The sequence below is a fragment of the Manis javanica genome, chromosome 15, assembly GCF_040802235.1.
Source record: "Manis javanica isolate MJ-LG chromosome 15, MJ_LKY, whole genome shotgun sequence".
Taxonomy (NCBI): Eukaryota; Metazoa; Chordata; class Mammalia; order Pholidota; family Manidae; genus Manis; species Manis javanica.
Window position 1 is genome coordinate 16,218,046 of NC_133170.1, and position 18,222 is coordinate 16,236,267.

The 18,222-nt window shown below is 38.5% G+C and overlaps 1 protein-coding gene across 8 annotated transcripts in view; it reads right to left on the bottom strand.

Annotated features, from left to right (window-relative positions):
* The window catches only part of PIK3C2G (phosphatidylinositol-4-phosphate 3-kinase catalytic subunit type 2 gamma), a 319,871-nt gene that overhangs the window by 218,215 nt on the left and 83,434 nt on the right, over nt 1-18,222 (bottom strand). For 6 of the 8 annotated variants that reach the window (XR_012125937.1, XM_073223871.1, XM_073223866.1 and 3 more), the window contains 2 exons: nt 14,481-14,676; nt 9,514-9,636 (listed from right to left, as the gene is read on the bottom strand). Coding sequence is in view for 7 of the 8 variants with exons in the window: in XM_073223871.1 (XP_073079972.1) it covers nt 9,514-9,636; nt 14,481-14,676 (319 nt within the window). In the remaining variant the exon portion in view is untranslated. The remainder of the gene's footprint in view (nt 1-9,513; nt 9,637-14,480; nt 14,677-18,222) is intronic. The other 2 variants (XM_073223870.1, XM_073223869.1) reach the window with 1 other exon arrangement.

Consider the following 18,222-nt stretch of genomic DNA (forward strand, 5'->3'; position numbering starts at 1 on the left):
ATGATCTTTACAATTTTAAACGTGAACTACTCTGGGTGGTGATGAAATCCTAGAAATGTGGGGAATGTTTGCTGAAATGTAGATATAAGCTTCCTGGGTATGTCAAGATGAAAGAATTCAAAACTCAGACCTTGGATGGATTGTAGATGTGGGCCAAAAAAGCCAACAAGGATAAACACAAGATTGTTAATGATGAGAAAAACGAATTTGGGTGTTGAATCCATCAATATATACAAGAGAATGTCTAGGAGGTTACAAATAGTACTATAAGACTCAGGGTGGAGTACACCTGTATATCATGAGAGCCTAAGAAGAAAGGGCTTTTGACAGAAAGTTGAGAATGTGATCTGAGGTCCCTAATAGTGTGCAGAGGGAAGGGTACCTTTCTTTCACTTCTGGAGATATCTTGGTTATATAGAAATTATCAGGTTCTATTACAAAGACCTCAAGAGAAGAATGGTGTTTAGGAGAGATATATTAATGAGACAAGGAGATGAAAGACATATTTCTAAAGAGGCTCAGTGGGGGGAATACATTTACTAGAAGATGAGAATGCTAGGGAAAATTGGAACGAATGTTGGCAGATAAGGGAAAATTCATGGGAACTGATTGACCAAGAAATGGGGAGATGAAAGAGAAAAAGGATTGGCAGAACAAATGGGACAGCTTGTATTGGATTATATCTGATGGTGTTAGGTTTAAGGAATATAAACAGAAGCCACTGGCCAAGTAATTCCCAATTGAATTTTCATGTCAAATTGTTTAAGCAGTAAGGGATTATCAGAGGACTGACGATGTTCAAAGCCTACAGTCCAACTGGAAGGTGCTGACTGAGGATGGCCCAGCTGGTAATACTGAGCATCTTCTCATGCTACGAGTTGGCTATCTAGTCTGATACTAGGGAGCAGCCCTTACTCAAGGTGTCAAGTCAGACAATGGTGACACCCTTTTGTGAGTGACTAGGCAGCATCCAGCTCAGAAACAAGGAGTTAATTCAGCCCAGAGACCACTACTGATTTTGAGGAAATATGCATCCCTCTCCTCAACATGCTGCCCCTTGAGATAGAGAGGTCCAGATCCAGGGTGGTAATAAAGCAGTTAACAAGAGGAAAAACAGAAGAGCTATTTTAGGGGTGACACAGATAACTCACATTTGACTGTCTACATATTAGTGGAATGGGACAATGAATGAAAGATGAATTCTAGGCTTCTAGATTATATTACAGTGGGGATCATTAACTGATAGGAAACTGAAGGAGGAAATTGGGATGGGGTAAAATGCGCAGTTAAGGCCACAGGGTGATACAATGCTATTGAATTAATGACTCTGAGATGTCAATATTTAAGATATGTATGGAATGCATGAGTCCGAGGTTTGGATCTGTACACACCCAGGCTCAAATACTGGCTCTAGGATTTATAAAATGGTCTTCCTTCAGCAATGAATTTAACCTTTCTAAGCCTTGTTTTTCCATATCTATAAAATGGAATAAATATTGCATAACACAACATTTGGCAAGAGGTAGGATGTGTCAACATTATAGTCATTATTTAAAAAATAATGCAATAATTTATATTTATTGCAGATAGGTGAAATATAATTCTAGTTAAAAGCAGGGGAGGGAAGTAAAGGAAAGACTAGAATGAAAAAATCTATTTTTCAAAATTAGCAAACTTTAGATGATTAAAGGTTAAATTATTATATGTTTAGATGTCTAACACTAAAAATTTTCTATTCTTTCATACTCTTTTAAGCTCATAATATTCATTTAAGATAATGTGGGCATACTTCTCAGCTTAGAGGAAATTTTACATATTTATTTTTTTATTTTGGTATCATTAATATACAATTACATGAGCAACAGTGTGGTGACTAGATACCCCCCATTACCAAGTTCCCACCACATACCCCATTACAGTCACTGTCCATCAGCTTAGTGAGATGCTATAGAATCACTACTTGTCTTCTCTGTGCTATGCTGCCTTCTCTGTGCCCCCCCTGCCACATTATGTGTGCTAATCATAATGGCCTTTATCCCCCTTCTCCCTCCCTTCCCACCCACTCTCCACAGTCCCTATCCTTTTTGTAACTCTTGGTCCATTCTTGGGTTCTGTGATTCTGCTGCTGTTTTGTTCCTTCAGTTTTTGCTTTGTTCTTATGCTCCACATGTGAATGAAATAATTTGGTACTTGTCTTTCTCTGCCTGGCTTATATCACTGAGCAATAATACCCTCTAGCTCCATCCATGTTGTTGCAAATTGTAGGATTTGTTTTCTTCTTATGGCTGAATAATATTCCATTGTGTACAAGTACCACATCTTCTTTATCCATTCATCTACTGATGGACACTTAGGTTGCTTCCTTTTCTTGGCTATTGTAAATAGTGCTGCAATGAACATGGTGGTGCATATGTCTTTTTTAAAGTGGGATTCTACCTTCTTAGGGAAAATTCCTAGGAGTGGAATTGCTGGGTCAAATGATATTTCTATTTTCAGTTTTTTGAGGAACCTCCAAACTGCTTTCCACAGTGGCTGAACTAATTTACATTCCCACCAGCAGCATAGGAGGGTTCCCCTTTGTCCACATCCTTGCCAACATTTGCTGTTCTTTGTCTTTTGGATGGTGGCCATCCTAACTGGTGTGAGGTGACATCTCATTGTGGTTTTAATTTGCATTTCCCTGATGATTAGTGATGTGGAGTATATTTTCATGTGCCTTTTGGCCATCTGAATTTCTTCTTTGGAGAAGTGTCTGTTCAGAAACTCTGCTCATTTATTAATTGGATTATTTGCTTTTTTGTTCGCTGAGGTGTCTGAACTCTTTGTATATTTTGGATGTCAACCCCTTATTGGATATATCATTGATGAATATGTTCTCCCATACTGTAGGATGCCTTTTTGTTGTACTGATGGTGTCCTTTGCTGTACAGAAGCTTTTGTGTGATATAGTCCCATTTGTTCATTTTTGCTTTTTTTTCCCTTGCGCATGGAGATATGTTCATGAAGAAGTTGTTCATGTTTATATTTAAGAGTTTTGCCTATATTTTCTTCTAAGAGTTTTATGGTTTCATGACTTATATTCAGGTCTTTGATCCTTTTGAGGTTACTTTTGTGTATGGAGTTAGAAAGTAATGCAGTTTCATTTTCTTCCATGCAGCTGTCCAGTTTTGCCAACACAGGCTGTTGAAGAGGCTGTGATTTCCCCATTGTATATCCAAGTCTTCTAAAATGAATGCATTGCATTCTATTTCCTCCTTTAATTCTGTTAGAATTTATTTCACATACGTAGGTGCTCTTGTGTTGAGTGCACAGATATTTATAATGGTTATATCCTCTTGTTGGACATATCCCTTTATCATTATGTAATGTCTTTCTTTGTCTCTTATGACTTTCTTTGTTTTGAAGTCTATTTTGTCTGATACAAGTACTGCAAATCCTGCTTTTTTCTCCCTATTGTTTGCATGAAATATCTTTTTCCATCCCTTCACTTTTAGTCTGTGTATGTCTTTGGGCTTGAAATGAGTCTCTTGTAGGCAGCATATAGATAAGTCTTCCTTTTTTATCCAGTCTATTACTCTGTGTCTTTTGATTGGTGCATTCAGTCCATTTACATTTAGGGTGATCATCTATAGGTATGTACTTATTGCCATTGCAGGGTTTGGATTAATGGTTACCAAAGGTTCAAGGGCAGCTTCTTTACCATCTAACCATCTAACTTAACTCATTTGTTATACTATTATAAACAGTCTAATGATTCTTTATTTTTCTCCCCTCTTTTTCTTCCTCCTGCCCTCTTTATATGTTAGGTGTTTTATTCTGTACTCTTTGTGTTTTCCCTTGACTGATTTTGTGGATAGCTGATTTTATTTTGCATTTAGTTAGTATTTGGTTGGTCTACTTTCTTTGCTGTAGTTTTATTTTCACTGGTGACAGCTATTTAGCCTTAGGCATACTTCCATCCAGAGCGGTGGTACCTTTAACATACCCTGTAGAGGTGGTTTGTGGGAAGCAAATTCCCTCAACTTTTGCTTATCTGGAAATTGTTTAATCCCTCTTTCAAATTTAAATGATGGTCTTGCTGAATACAGAATTCTTGGTTCAAGGCCCTTCTGTTTCATTGCATTAAATATATCATGCCATTCCTTTCTGGCCTGTAAGGTTTCTGCTGAGAAATCTGATGACAGCCTGATGGGTTTTCCTTTGTAGGTGATCTTTTTTCTCTCTCTGGCTGATTTTAATATTCTTTCCTTGTCTCTGATCTTTGCCATTTTAATTATTATACGTCTTAGTGTTGTCCTCCTTGGGTCCTTTGTGTTGGGAGATCTGTGGGTGGGACAGTCCCCAGGATGGTCTAGGGCAATGGCGGGGGTCACAGCATGTGTTCTGTCATGAGAACAGAGCTCCTTTGTGCTTCCCAGACTCTGCGCCTGTCCCTACTGTCTGTGCTGTTCAACAGCACACAGGTAGCAGCCTCTGGGTTAATCCCCTGAGCTGTCCTTGGGCAGTGCGGCCCTCTGAATGGCCTGGGGCACTGGCAGGAGTCACAGACTAGTGGTAGGTATTCTGCCACGAGAAAAAAGCTCCTTTGTGCTTCCTGGACTCTGTGTTGGTCTCCGCTGTCTGTGCCTGTCAACCACACACAGGGTGCAGCCTCTGAGTCTGGGCCGGTTAGCCGTGTGCAGAGAGAAGCCTCTGTGTTAAGCTGTGTGGTTGCTGTAGGCGCTGCTCTCCGGCTGTTCTGCAGCAATGACGGGTCACCCGGTTTGCTTGCTTTGGAGGTGGGGGGAAAGGGATGACAGGCTGCCTATTGCCGTGAGGGCTTCGGAGCTGTGTTGCCACCCAGAGGGTTAGGACACCTGAAGTTCCTTAAAGTTCCCAGCCTGCTGGACTGAGTGTGCCAGGGCAGTTTTGTCCACTTGTTAAACCCTTGTCCTTTTAAGACTTTTAAAGTGCCTGGTTTTCTTTTGTCCCAGGGCAGCCAGCTGTGGGAATCTGTTCTCAGTTTCAGTCTTGGATTTTGCTTTTCCACTTCTCTAATATCTAGAGAAGCAATGTGTGTCTGTGCTCCTGGTGCAGATTACTAGGGCTGGTTCTTTAGCAGTCCTGGGCTTCCACTCCCCCCCTACCCTGATTCTTTTCCTCCTGCCAGTGAGCTGGGGTCGGGGGAGTGCTCGGGTCCCACTGGGTTATGGCTTTGCATTTTACCCTTCTCCGTGAGATGTTGGGTTCTTACAGATGTAGCCCAGCTTGTGTACTGCATCTTCTGGTCACTCTTTTAGGAATAGTTGTATTTGCTGTATTTTCAAAATTTATATGGTTTTGAGAGGAGATTTCAGCCACCCTACTTACACTGCCATTTTGAGAATTGCTATCCCAGAAGAAACTTTAAACCAACCTAAAATATTGATGATCCTGTGGAATTCTCAGTAATTTCTTCAATGTTCTCTCTTTCACCTATAATTGACTTTCTATTCAGTTTTCATATTTCTGTGCTAGGATGAAAGCTACAGTTTTACTTTATTCCTCACATAATCTAGAATGCTCTTTTTCCTATTGAGTCTGGCTTCTCCATGTAAAACTTCACTTATTCGTGAGCTTTTCATATCAAAATGGACAAAAATTCGGTAAGTTACAGTGGATAGTTACTGCCAATCTCTATTCTGTCATTTTTATTAATAAAAATAAATTCTTCTAGGTTAAGAATACATGCTTTCTAAATAGTTATTTATTCATCTCTTGGATACATATGGATTTTTAAAGCCAGAAAAATCTTACACTGACTGGGAAATTTTTTTTTTTAAACTTCTACATGGCTATTGGAAAATCAAAGGAATGAACTTTCAGACAAAAAAAAGGAAGAAAAATACTTTAATAGACAATTCAAAAAGTGAAGTCAGATTGTTTCTTTTTATTCAAGTAGTTGCCAAAGGCCTCAACTTTTAACCATATGTTTGCTTTACTCCGCTATTGAAAAATGCATAAACACTAAAATGTTTCTTAAGCTGTTTTTCTTCTATAGTAGTGTCCCTAAAACTAGAGTATGCTTTTGATTGTGAAAATGGGAGATTTTATTAAAATGTCACATTGCGTAGTACTCCCTTATTAATACTCATATGTAACAACAGGCCATTGTCAGGTCTTTGACTTTTGTCTGAGTGAAACAGGGCCCTTTCAGAAGTTTTAGTCAGAATAATTATAATAATCTGACTTATATTTTAAGAGGTCACTTTAGCTGCCATGTGAGAAGGACTATAAAGATGCAAAATAAGTAGAGGGAACATTTAAGGCCACCATGGTATACAAGGGAGAGATGATGGTGGCCTAGACCAACAGAAGTGGTGACAAGTAATACTCTGCAAATATTCTGAAGAGCAAGCCAGTAGTGTTTCCTGGACACGGGAGTCTGAGAAAAGGAGAGTCATGTTAAGAACACCTGGAACTAGAAATGATCATCCAGAGTGGCCGTCCACAGGTAGGAAAGGTTTGAATGTAAAATCAAGAGTTTAATTTAGACATGTTGAGTGTGTAAGTGTGGAGTCTGTGACTGATGCCTGGGATGCAGATATAAATCTGGGAGTTGTTGGCCTTTGGATGGCATTTAAAACTATGTGTCTATAAAGGACAAATAAAAGAGTAAGAATAGATATAACAGAGAAGGGGTGTAAGTCCTAAGACCATGATCAGTCTGGGAGAAGAAAAGAAGGTGGAGAAGGAATGTCCATGAAGGGAGGAGAAAGGCTAAAATAATGTGAATGACAAGTGTACAGCCTACTTCAAGATGGAGAGTGAGATCAACAATGCCAAATGCGCCTACAGATCATGTAAGGGGAAGACTGACAAACAAGCATGAGGTTTAGCTCTGCAGGTCACTGTTGACTCTAACATGCAATTCCAGAGCATCAGGGTGATGGATACCTGACTGGAATATGTTTCAGAGCTGAGAAAAAAAATGGAAGAAAGTGGATATAGACAACTCCTGGGGGCGTTTGCTTCAAAGCAGAGGTAAAAACCGGGGTGGCTGCTGGTGTGAATATGGAGTAGAGTTTTGTTTTGTTTTTTAACTTAAGATGCGAGAACTGTTTGTAGAATGTAAATACTCTTCCCAATGTTTTGTATGCTGTATGAAACAATAAGGAAAACACAGTAGAAACATCATATTTGGAGTGAAAGTGGGTCTAAGCACTAGTTCTGCCATTAAATTTTGTAAACATCATCATTCTGACCTAGAAAATGCAGATGACAGCACCTGTTCCATATTTTTGTTGTTAAGTTATAATAATACATTTTGGGTGTGTATTATGAGGCATGGAATATAATAACTGGTCAAAATGTATGTCACACATTATTAAACAACAAAGTTTCTGTCCTTAAGTTTATAGTCTAACAATGAAATGTACAATTAATTATAGTGTTGTGGATACATGTTAGCAAGACATATGAAAAATGCTACAGGCACCTCAAAAATGGCAAATAAACGTTCTTAATGGAAATAAAAATAATTCTGGTTGAGATAACTAACTCTATTAATCAAAGGAATTATTAAGCCCTATTAAACTACTAATTCCCTATTAAACAAAGTCAAACTCTCACAGGAAAAATAGCACTTATGTAGTCTTGAAGGGAAAGAAGAAAAATGTATTATGAAGACTAATGATTTTCAATTTATTTTGGGGTTTTTTCCTTTAAAATTGACTCGAAAATTAGTTAATTTTTTTCTCAAATTGTTTAAATGATGGCATATATCTGTCACCTGAAAATGATTGATATTTTTGTTAAGGAATCAGGAATAAGTTTTCATTAAATTAGAAGAATACTTTTAGTGATCAAGGAGGTCAGTAACATTTTTAAAGAATCAATTACTACAAAAAATTAATTAATTTGCCCATCAACACTTAGTAGACTCTTAAATCTATCTGATGCTGTTTTAGCTGGTGGGAACAGACTGAAAAAATTTAAAAACAAACAGAAACAAAAAAAATCTATGCATCATTTGACAGAAGCTAAAGAAATATAAATGAACACATTTAGGAAGGGACTATAGAGAGTAGTTTGACGTTCAGACCAAGCAACAAAAGAAAGTAGCCAATTTTTTTCTAATGATACAGGAAAGTGTTTATAGAGAAGGTAGAAGAAGAGTGTCTTGAGTGATAATTAGGTGTTCTCAAGGTGGGCATTAAAGGCACTGTATTCCTGATTGACAGAGGACCCCTGGGAGAGGCTTGACTTCTCAGTTCATAGGGTAAGTAGACTCGGTGCAGAAAGGCTGGGTGTGGGGCAGGCGGTGGAGCTAACTTCAGGGATGAAGGTGCAGAGATAGTTAAGGGCCAAGCCGCAAAGGGCCTGGTGTGCTGTGCTAAGTGATTTATATTTTACCTCACCAGAATTGGGGAGTCACTGAGGAATATTACAAGCAGAACTGATTCTGTGCAATGGAAGGGGATTTGTAACTGAAGGTCAAGGCTTTGGTCAAAGGAAGTAAAACCTTAACCAAAGAGGGAAGATAAAAATTGTCATAGTCTAGAAGAAGGAGGATTTTCTTTGGGATAGGAGGAACCATGGAGTATAAAAATTGGAGGCCATATATCATGTCTCAGGACATGTCTCCATGGTTGTGGTAACACTAAGAGTGGTATAAATTGTGCTAACACTATCTTTGGACTCTGAGAAACTTTGGCACATATTTATCAGTGGAAAGCACAATATTTAGAGTCAAATTATCTCCCAAGAAAGCCAGACTTTGTAAAAGTCTGATGGAAAGTGGGTTGGGGAGTTTTCTTCTACTTGAGGTGGGAAGAAAATTGGCTCTTGGTGAAACAGTGGACCACCCAAAGAGATGGCTGAAAGTCAGTGGAGTAGTGTCATAAGAACAGCAAGGAAAAGCAGTAGTAACCATGAAAAGGCCATAGATGGGGCCTACAGCCTTCTGGGACTCTGAGTAATGCAAGGGCTTTAGGTAGGGAGGGAGGGTACAGAGGAAAGGAGAAAGCCATGAATAGTATCAAGGAGGTACTTTTCCTTCATGATTTAATACATCTCTATAAAATGAGGAAGTAAGACCCAGTCACCCCAAATTAGGTGGCATTCTATACATAACACATAGATAATTATTTTCAAAAACTTGATTGTTTACATAAATTTCTAATTGGCTATTTTGGGAAAATGCAGTTTACATATGCTACTCAGATTTCTTTCTTCTTTGCTATATCAGGAATCTTCCTCCCCAACTCCCAAATAGAGGATATTCCTTATATTTACAGTCTGTGAATGATTAATTATTCTCCCTTTTCCAATTTCTCTCTGATTAATTTCATGTGGATTGGATATATATGTAAGTTTTTACATGCAGTTTTAATCTGTTGAACTGAACGGTCAGTTATCTATTAGCATGAGCATATTTATCACATAACTGAATCAAACCAACTGGCAACATTTAAAAAAAATCACATCCTTCACTTAAAAAAATCTTGATCTTTATTAGATAAATGGCATTGCCAGAATAAAGATTAAACTTACGTTTCATTCCAGTTGACCAAGAAAAAAAATGATTTTTTTACTGGAATATTTCTGCAGTTTCTTACTTGGCAAAGCTTCTTTCCAGCATATGTAAGCCAACAGGAAAAAGAAAATGCTTTATAGCTAAAAAGAAACAATACTGATTCAATAAACTGAACACTGTAAAGGAACCAGCTTCCTATATAGGTCAATTATATGTATTGCTAAAAGTCAAATGACAAACTGAAGTTTGCTTGTATAAAGTGTGCTTCAAAAATTAGTTTAAGAATTTATGTTGGGTGCCTTTAACAAGATGGCAGAACATGAGGCCCTAGATGCTCTTTCCCACATGGTGATACCAACTCAACAATATTCAGATCCCTTTGTGAAAAATCCAGAAACAAGAGGCTCCTGCACCTCAAGAAAATGTAATCAGCCACATAGGAATCAGTACGAAAATTTATGTCCCTCATCTTCCAAAGACCCCACCCTCCCTGCCCACAGAGTGCCATGTGGTCCCAATTTTGAGGAAATTCCCAAATCCCAGCGTTTCCCTGGGGTGGGAGAGAGAGAACACTAGAACATGTCCAGCATTTAGACTTTTTAGGGGGATATCCAAGGGATTTGTTTCTGTCTTGCCTGAAGCCAAGTGCTGCATAGGAATGGGTTTCAGGCTGGGGGCAGTGGTTTGAACTAGCACAAACTCACTCACCATTGTTCTCAGCCCCATCTCACTGTAAAATGAATAAGAAAAAAACGCAATTCCTGGCTTCTCTCCAGGGAGAGAAATAATTAGAATATGTGTTTAAGTTCCAGCTTTTTCTGGGGTGTGTCAAATGGACTGATTTCTGTTTTGTCTGTCTCAGCTGACAGGATCTGATATATTCTAGTTGCCTGGGGATCTCGGACTGCTGAGAATAAAAAAGGGCTGGGAACCTTGATGCTGCTCCAGAGGATCTGTGGGACACAGGCAGAGGCTGCTACAGGTTGGTGGCCTCTTCATTGGCAGGGGAGGGGGAACAGTGTATGTTCATCTAATATCCTGCCTTTTCCAGGGGGCTGTATGAGGGACGGGTTTCTGTCTCACCTGACTCAGTATACTGATGGGACCTGGCATACTCTGGATGCCTGGGAGCAAGTGAGAACAAAAACAGAGCTGGGCAGCTTACGGCAGCGCCAGAGAACTTGCAGTGCCACAGGCAGACACAAGAGGGAACAAAAAAATATGAGCTCCTAAAGAAAGAAGGCAAACCTCTCAACTGGGAATTTATATACACAAGTCCAGAGAAGATGAACCCACAGCAAAAGTTTAAAAGGCCCCAGAATCTCTAGCTGGGCTGATTGGTGACATTCTTTCCCTGTATGAAACCAATCCATAAGGACTGGGAGATGGGCCTATTTTTTCAAATATACAGATCTCAATACAAAGCTACAAAGCAAACAAAGAAAAAGGGAAGGGAAATATGGCCCAACAGAAGGAACAGAATCCTCCAGAAACCAGCCTTAAAGAAATGGAAGTATCTGAATTACCTGACAAAGAATTCAAAATAACCATTAAAAAAATGCTCAACAAGCTCAGGAAAATGATGCAGGAACAAAATGAGAATATTAACAAAGAGATAGAAAATATTAAAAGAGCCAGACAGAACTGAAGAATATTGTAATTGAACTGAAAAAAATCTCTAGAGGAATTCAAGAATAGGCTTGATCAAGAAGAAGAAAGAATCAATGAATTCGAATACAGGTCATTTGAAATAATTCAATCAGGGGAACAGAAAGGAAATAGAATGAAGAAAAGCAAAGAAACTCTAAAGACTTATAAGGCATCATCAACTGTACAAATACACATATTACATGAGTCCCAGGAGGAGGAAATTGAGAGAAATTCTGAGTCAGAAAGCTTATATGAAAATATAATGACTGAAAATGTCTCCATGGTACATAAGAAATTGCACATCCATATTCAAGAAACCCAGTGAGCCAAAGTAGGATGAGCCCAAAGAAGACCACACAATAAAACATTAAAACCAAATTACCAAAAGTCAAGACAAAGAATTTTGAAAGCAGCAAGAGAAAGTGACCTGCTACATAAAAGAGAGATATCATAAGTTTATCAGCAGATTTCTCAGAAGAAACCAGAAACCTTGCAGGCCAGAGGGAATGTGATGATATACTAAAGTTCTGAAAGAAAAAATATATGCCCATCAGGAACATCTGGCAAAACTTATCTTTAAAAATGAAGGAGAAATAAATACTTTCCCAGATAAAGAAAAGCTCAGGAAGTTCACCATTACTAGACCTGACTTACAAGAAATGATAAAGAAAACTCTCCCAGTCAAAAATGAAAGGATGCTAGATAGCAACATGAAAGCATAGTATAAATCTTGCTGGTAAAGGTAACTATATAGACAAATACAGAATATTGTAATACTGTAACAGTGGTGCATGAATCAAACACTGGTAAAGAATTTAAAGGACAAAGTATAAAAAACTGTAACTATAAAAATATGTAAAATGTATAGAGTTTTTTATGTGATTGAAGTTGAGTCGTTATCTGCTTAAAACAGAAGGTTTTAAAACATAAGATGATTTATGTAAGATCCATGGTCAAGACAAAGGAAAAACCTACCTATATGTTTATACATAACAGAAAATAGAAAGGAATCAAAGTACGCCATTACACAAAATCAACAAAACACAAAAGACAGCAAGGCAGGAGAAGAGGGACCAAAAAAACCCTACAAGATAGGCAAAAAACAATGAAAAAAAATGGCAATAGTAAGTCCTTCCTTAACATTAGTCACTTTACTTATAAATGGATTAAACTCCACAATGAAAAGACATAGCACAGCTGAATAGATAAAAAAGCTAGATCCAACCATATGCTTTCTATAAGACTCACTTCAAATTTAAGAACACACATATGCTGACAATGAAAGGACAGAAGAAGCTATCCCATGCAAATGGCAATTGAAAGAGAGCAAGGGCTGTCATACTTAAACAAAACAAAGAAGGCTTGACATCAAAAGCTATCACAAAAGACAAAGGAGGTCATTCTGTATGATAAAGGGGTCAATTCATCAAAATGGTATGATAATTTTAACCATATATACTCCAAATTGGAGCAAATATATTAAGCAAACATTGACAGACTGAAGGGAGAAAGAGGTAGCAACTCAATAATAGTAGATTTCAATACCTCAATTTCAATGGATAGAAACCAGACAGAAGCTCAATAAGTAAGAGGGCTTGAACATTATAGACCATATGGACCTAATAGACAAATACAGAACAATCTACCCAAGAGCAGGAGAATACACATTCTTCTGAAGAACACATGGGAGATTCTCCAGCATAGGTCACGTGTTAGGTTACAAAATAAGTCTTAACAAATTTGAGGAGACTGAAATCATACCAAGCATTATTTTCTGACCACAATGGAATGAAACCTAAAATAGCAGAAAGAAAATAGGAAAATTCACAAATATATGGAAATTTATACTTTTGAATCACTGGGTCACAAGAAATTAAAAGGGAAATTAAAAAATATCTTGTGACATATGAAAATAAACACACTCCATACCAAAACTTATGGGATGAAGCAAAAGTAGTTGAGAGAAATTTATAGTAGTCAACACTTATATTAGAAGAAAGATGACAAATAAACAACCTAACTTTATACTCAAGGAATTAGAAGAACAAACTAAGCCCAAAATTAAAAGAAGGAAAAAAACAATAAATACTAGAGTTGAAAGATATGAAAGAGATTAGAAAACTACCAGGAAAAAATTAATAAAAATAAGTGTCATATCCCATGTAAATGCATGCTCTTCACATGTACATAGCTTTATCTCTATTTCTTTGACAACAGTTTTTCCATGTGAATTAAAATTGGTAAGTATATATTAATGGTTAAAAAATTATAAGAGAACACTCATTACATAGCAATTTATAAAATTATAAATTAGCCCTTTAACTTCTCCTTTAAATTAAGAGAAAGAGCATAAAAGAATCATCTAGTATGATTATTTAACCCATAACCCAAAATCCATCATCTAGAATAGGTTTTAAAGAAATATGTATGCATGTAGATAGATAGTATTTTTTACATACAAAGGTGAAGTTTCCTTTCTAATTAACACTGTAAATATTTGTACAGTTCAGTTATTTGCAAAAATATAAACAAAGATAAAAATTATTTCTTTCACTGAAATTCTTTTAGCTTTCTGTTGAGATGCTAAATACAGTAGGTACAATACATCCATTAATAAATTAATATTGTGTCTTCAACTTTGATTTAATCAGCATTCTCTTATAGATTTAATCCATAAGGAATTTAAAATAATTATTATAATATTATTCTAATTATGTTATTCAATAAAATAGTACATAATAGAGTCAACCTAAAAATCTGACTTTGTCCATGAATCATTGTGGTTAATTTCTATTGTAACTCAACTCTTGGCTAATTTCCATTTTATCAAGGTAATAAGCTTACAAAATATCTACTACTTACAACTTGATGGGGATCAAAGTGATTTATTTTCCCTATTTTGAAATACTCTCCATCTCCCTGTGTGTATATGTGCTCCCTTCCCCTCTCCCCCCACCTCTCTCTCTCTCTCTCTCTCTCTCTCTCTCTTTCTCTCTCTCTCTCTCTCTGTTCTGTTGGCATTAGTAATTTAAACTCACACAGAACATTTTAAGGCCATAGCTAAGTGGAATGAGCATTTTCTGTTTCCATGACATATTAGCCATATGCAGTTATTTCTAATGTGGAGAATGGGAGAATTAGGGAAAAAGAACATGCTTAGGGATAAAGTTTTTAAAAATGATCTTAAGAATTAGAATAAATCTGTGCTGACTAAATTTCAAAATTGTATGCAATATTTGATCCTGCAAGTTAAGAATAAGACAAATCATACTCTTATTATATACAGAAGCTATGTAAAAATGAACACTTCAGTGAAAAACTCACCACCACTCACCTGCATACCCAGTTCTCTGGAATGTTGTGAACTGCATACACTGTGAAGCTAAGGTGGGAATAGAGCCCAGGATTTACAGAGGAAATCCTTTCAGGTGCATTTAGGGGCTGGAAATCTGCATGAAAGCTGCTGCAGTAGACATCAATTAGCTGGTAGATGGACGTGGACAGTTCAGCTGTCACTTTGTTTATCAGGCCTATGGGGAAAAAGGGATAGAAATCAGGTCATCTGTGAAGAGCCATATTTATAATAAGCCTTCAATTACAGCTTTGAATTTTTTTGTAATACATTTTAAATAAAATTTAATTAAAATGACCCTCTACCAACTGAGGCCAATTAGCCATCTGTGTCTCTGTATGCAGCCTGGATTAGCTGCCAGTAGTGTAGATAATCAATAAGCTTTCATATCTTCATTGGAGAAATTTTAGAAGCATGGACTTTGAGCACTAGATTGAGTTTTGGATTATTAATTTGGCATCCTGATCAACTGTAATTTGTAATGTCTTTCGTTGCAGTTTATGATCATTTAGTTAATTTCAGACAAGGAAGATGTTTTTTGTATGACTGTAAGTACTTCAAACAAATCCCATCTAAAGAATCAATCACAACAAATTTGATTAAGCTATGATGTTTACCACTAACTGAATAGTAATCATACACATTGTGCTGCTATAGAGAACAGTAATAGTAGAAGGCTGGGATCTGAAATAACTTTGAAATGAAACATTTATGATGTTTACTAAATCTTTCCAAAATCAAAGCCTTACTAGAGTTTTACCATTATTTATTCAAAGGGAGTCTACTGATTATTCCTAAAAATGACTTGTTATAAAGGAAGAAAAATGACTAAACACAGGGCTAACAATATTCAAATGCATGCTAAATGAAGGCATGCCAATTTATCTTAGATCACAGGAAAAGGCTTGCCTAATTATTATATTTAAGGTAAATTTTCTTGAGAATGGCTTTCTTTCTCCCAGTAAACTCTCCTGGCTTGAAAAAATCGTACCCGAAAAGAAGTAGAAGGGACTGATGAGATAGACCAGGCAGAACTGGTGGACTTTGACACAGATCAGGAAAGATTGGGGCCATTGCAATAGAGAAGCTTGTGCGGATGACGCACATCATTTTAGGCGTGGTATTCAGTGTCAGGCCTCTTAACAGGACCAGTGAATGACACCACGGGCGTTTTATACACAGTAGTGAATGAGCAAAAAATCATAATATTTTCTTCTATTATGTAGCAATTGTTTTTCTTCTACTATTCAACTATAGTAGCGTTTTAAGAGTTAAATGAGTAATAAACTCGAATATAAAAAGCTCAAAAATTATTTTTTTACTCACATGAAAATCTTTGACAAATATTTAAATGACAAAAAGGTTTTTAGAAATGTAAAGAATGCATGAAGCAAATTATGAATGGAAGTCCGGCTGTCCCCTGGGCGTCCCCTAAGTCGGACAGGCTTTGCTGAAGGAGCCTCAGGGGGTGTCACACAGCCAGCTACACGCAGATCTGCCCCGCCACCCATAGTGACAGAATCTGTCGGGCCTCGTGCAAACCCCAAACAGGCCTCCTTAAGCCCCACAGGCCTGTCATGAAATATTTGCTCAGGAGGAGAACCCTGAGAAAGAAACAGGCTGCTCTGAACGTGGGCCTTCTCCAGCCCGGGCCCCAGGGCAGGTCCCCAGCGCCGCGTTCCGGGGCCTCGTCCGGGACGAACGCCCGGTAACCGCAGCGAAGCCCGGGAGAGTGGAGCTGCGCGCCCTCGGCAGTCCCGCCGGAGCTGGGCCCGGGGCTGAGGAGGGCGGCGCGTGGAGGCGGCCTTCCGCAGAGGCTCCCTGCGGGCCCTGCGCTCCGCTGGGCGCCGGAAATGCCCGTCCCCGTCGGGTGGCGCGGCGTCCGCCTGCCGCAGGTGCTTCCGGAAGCGCGTGGATTCGGGCGCCGCCCCCGGGTCGCTGCACAGCCTCCCGCGCTCCTCGAGGCCCGCGCTGGCCGTGCAGACTTGCGGGCGCCTGGCCTGTGTTCGCTGATGCTGCCGGTGGTTTCTACTCTTCGGGTCATGGAGAAATGGACGATTCTGTTAAACTTCAGCCCAAAACTTGGAAGTAGGAGACCAGCTAGTTCAGCTTATTGACTCCCTAAGCCAGAGAGCCGACGTTTTACAGGACGACTTCCCGATGGTTCTGCGAGTGCCCGACAAGGACGACGTGGCCTTGACTTTGGAGACGTCCAGCCTGCAGCCAGTTCTTCTCCATCAGATTCCAGGTTCCCCTTCTTCAGGTTGACCAGGTACAGTGGTTTCCCCGTGTCCCAGGTGGGCTCCCAGACGCCACCCCGGGCACAGGGTCCCCGCTCACACGGCCGAAGGCGCCTGGCAGGCGAGCCGGGCCGCTGAGGAGTGTTGACACAGTAAAGCCAGCACATCCGGATTTCATGTTCTTAAGATTTATTTGATGGATTTGATCCCACCATGCTCAGGGTCAAGTCACCCAGAAGTGTTGTTTACTCAAACACATGCACTTCTTCATAAGTGGTTTCTGAAACATAACTTGCAATCTGGTGTCTAGTTGTTCTGAAAGGAAACTAGTGCCAAGAACTAGCTCTCTCCTCTGCAGTGTTCGAGTGCTCAGGCATTTGGATGCTCAAGGAAAGAAGCCAGCTTCAGCGTGGATCTTCTGCCCACATCCCGTCCCTCAGTAGCTCCGTCCATAATTAAACATTTCTTGTTGTTGTTCAACATATGCTATTATTCACTTAGTTATTCATAAATTTGTACAAAATTCATAAGATGGCCAAATTTTACTTATTTGCTGTTATTTCTAAAATTGGGCCTTTTCGTTGGAACAGCCTGAGGGGACAAGCTGAGTGAATGAACTCTAATTAAAATTCTCTGAGAAATTAGCAGGAACACTTAATGAAACAGAAGAGTAAATCAGCGTAAAAATAGTCTTTAAAGAGGCATCATCACACTCTGGAGGCCAACCAGCAGGGATTCTTCTGAACAAGAGGAGGCAGAGAATTATAAATTTATAGAAATATCTTGTTTCTCTGTCCCCAAATTGTACTGTTGGTACTCTGAAACGGGGAGCACAAACTTCTTGCTACTAATTCCCTGTTTTGTGCAAATGAATATACATCTAAAGTAAATCATAAAGCTGGGTCAGGGATCTTATTAATTCAAATCCCAGTATATTTTGTGGAGATTCTTATTTGGATAGTTACTCAACCTATAATTTTTGTGCAGAAATACAATTCTTGGTTATAATTTGCTTTTTTGATGTAGTATGGAAATGTGTGCTTATGCATTATGCTTCGTTTCCAGAACTGTGGATAAAGAATACATTTCATATACCATCAGAAATGTATTAAGTGCTCAAGATACTGAGGTTGGTGGTGAAATAGGGAGAAATAATGTTTATCACATCTGATTTTGCTCTGGAAAAAGAGTTACACTATCATGAAGTAAAGAAAAAGTGACCAAATGTATTCCATTCAAATGCATTAATTAGAATCTGATGATTTAGCATAGAAGATAAGTTTTTGGGAACATTGTTAAGAAGTTTTGTGGGCTCTCATAGTCCCAACCCCTGAGGAGTATGGGATGAGGGAATTTTATTCCAACATTCCCAAGCATGTTCACTCCTTTTTCTATGACTTAACCAGTTAGGGGTGTCCATCTCTGGAAGTTTATGAATGCTTGAAACAGCGATTTTTGCACTAGCATAGGTTTTTTCCTCCAAA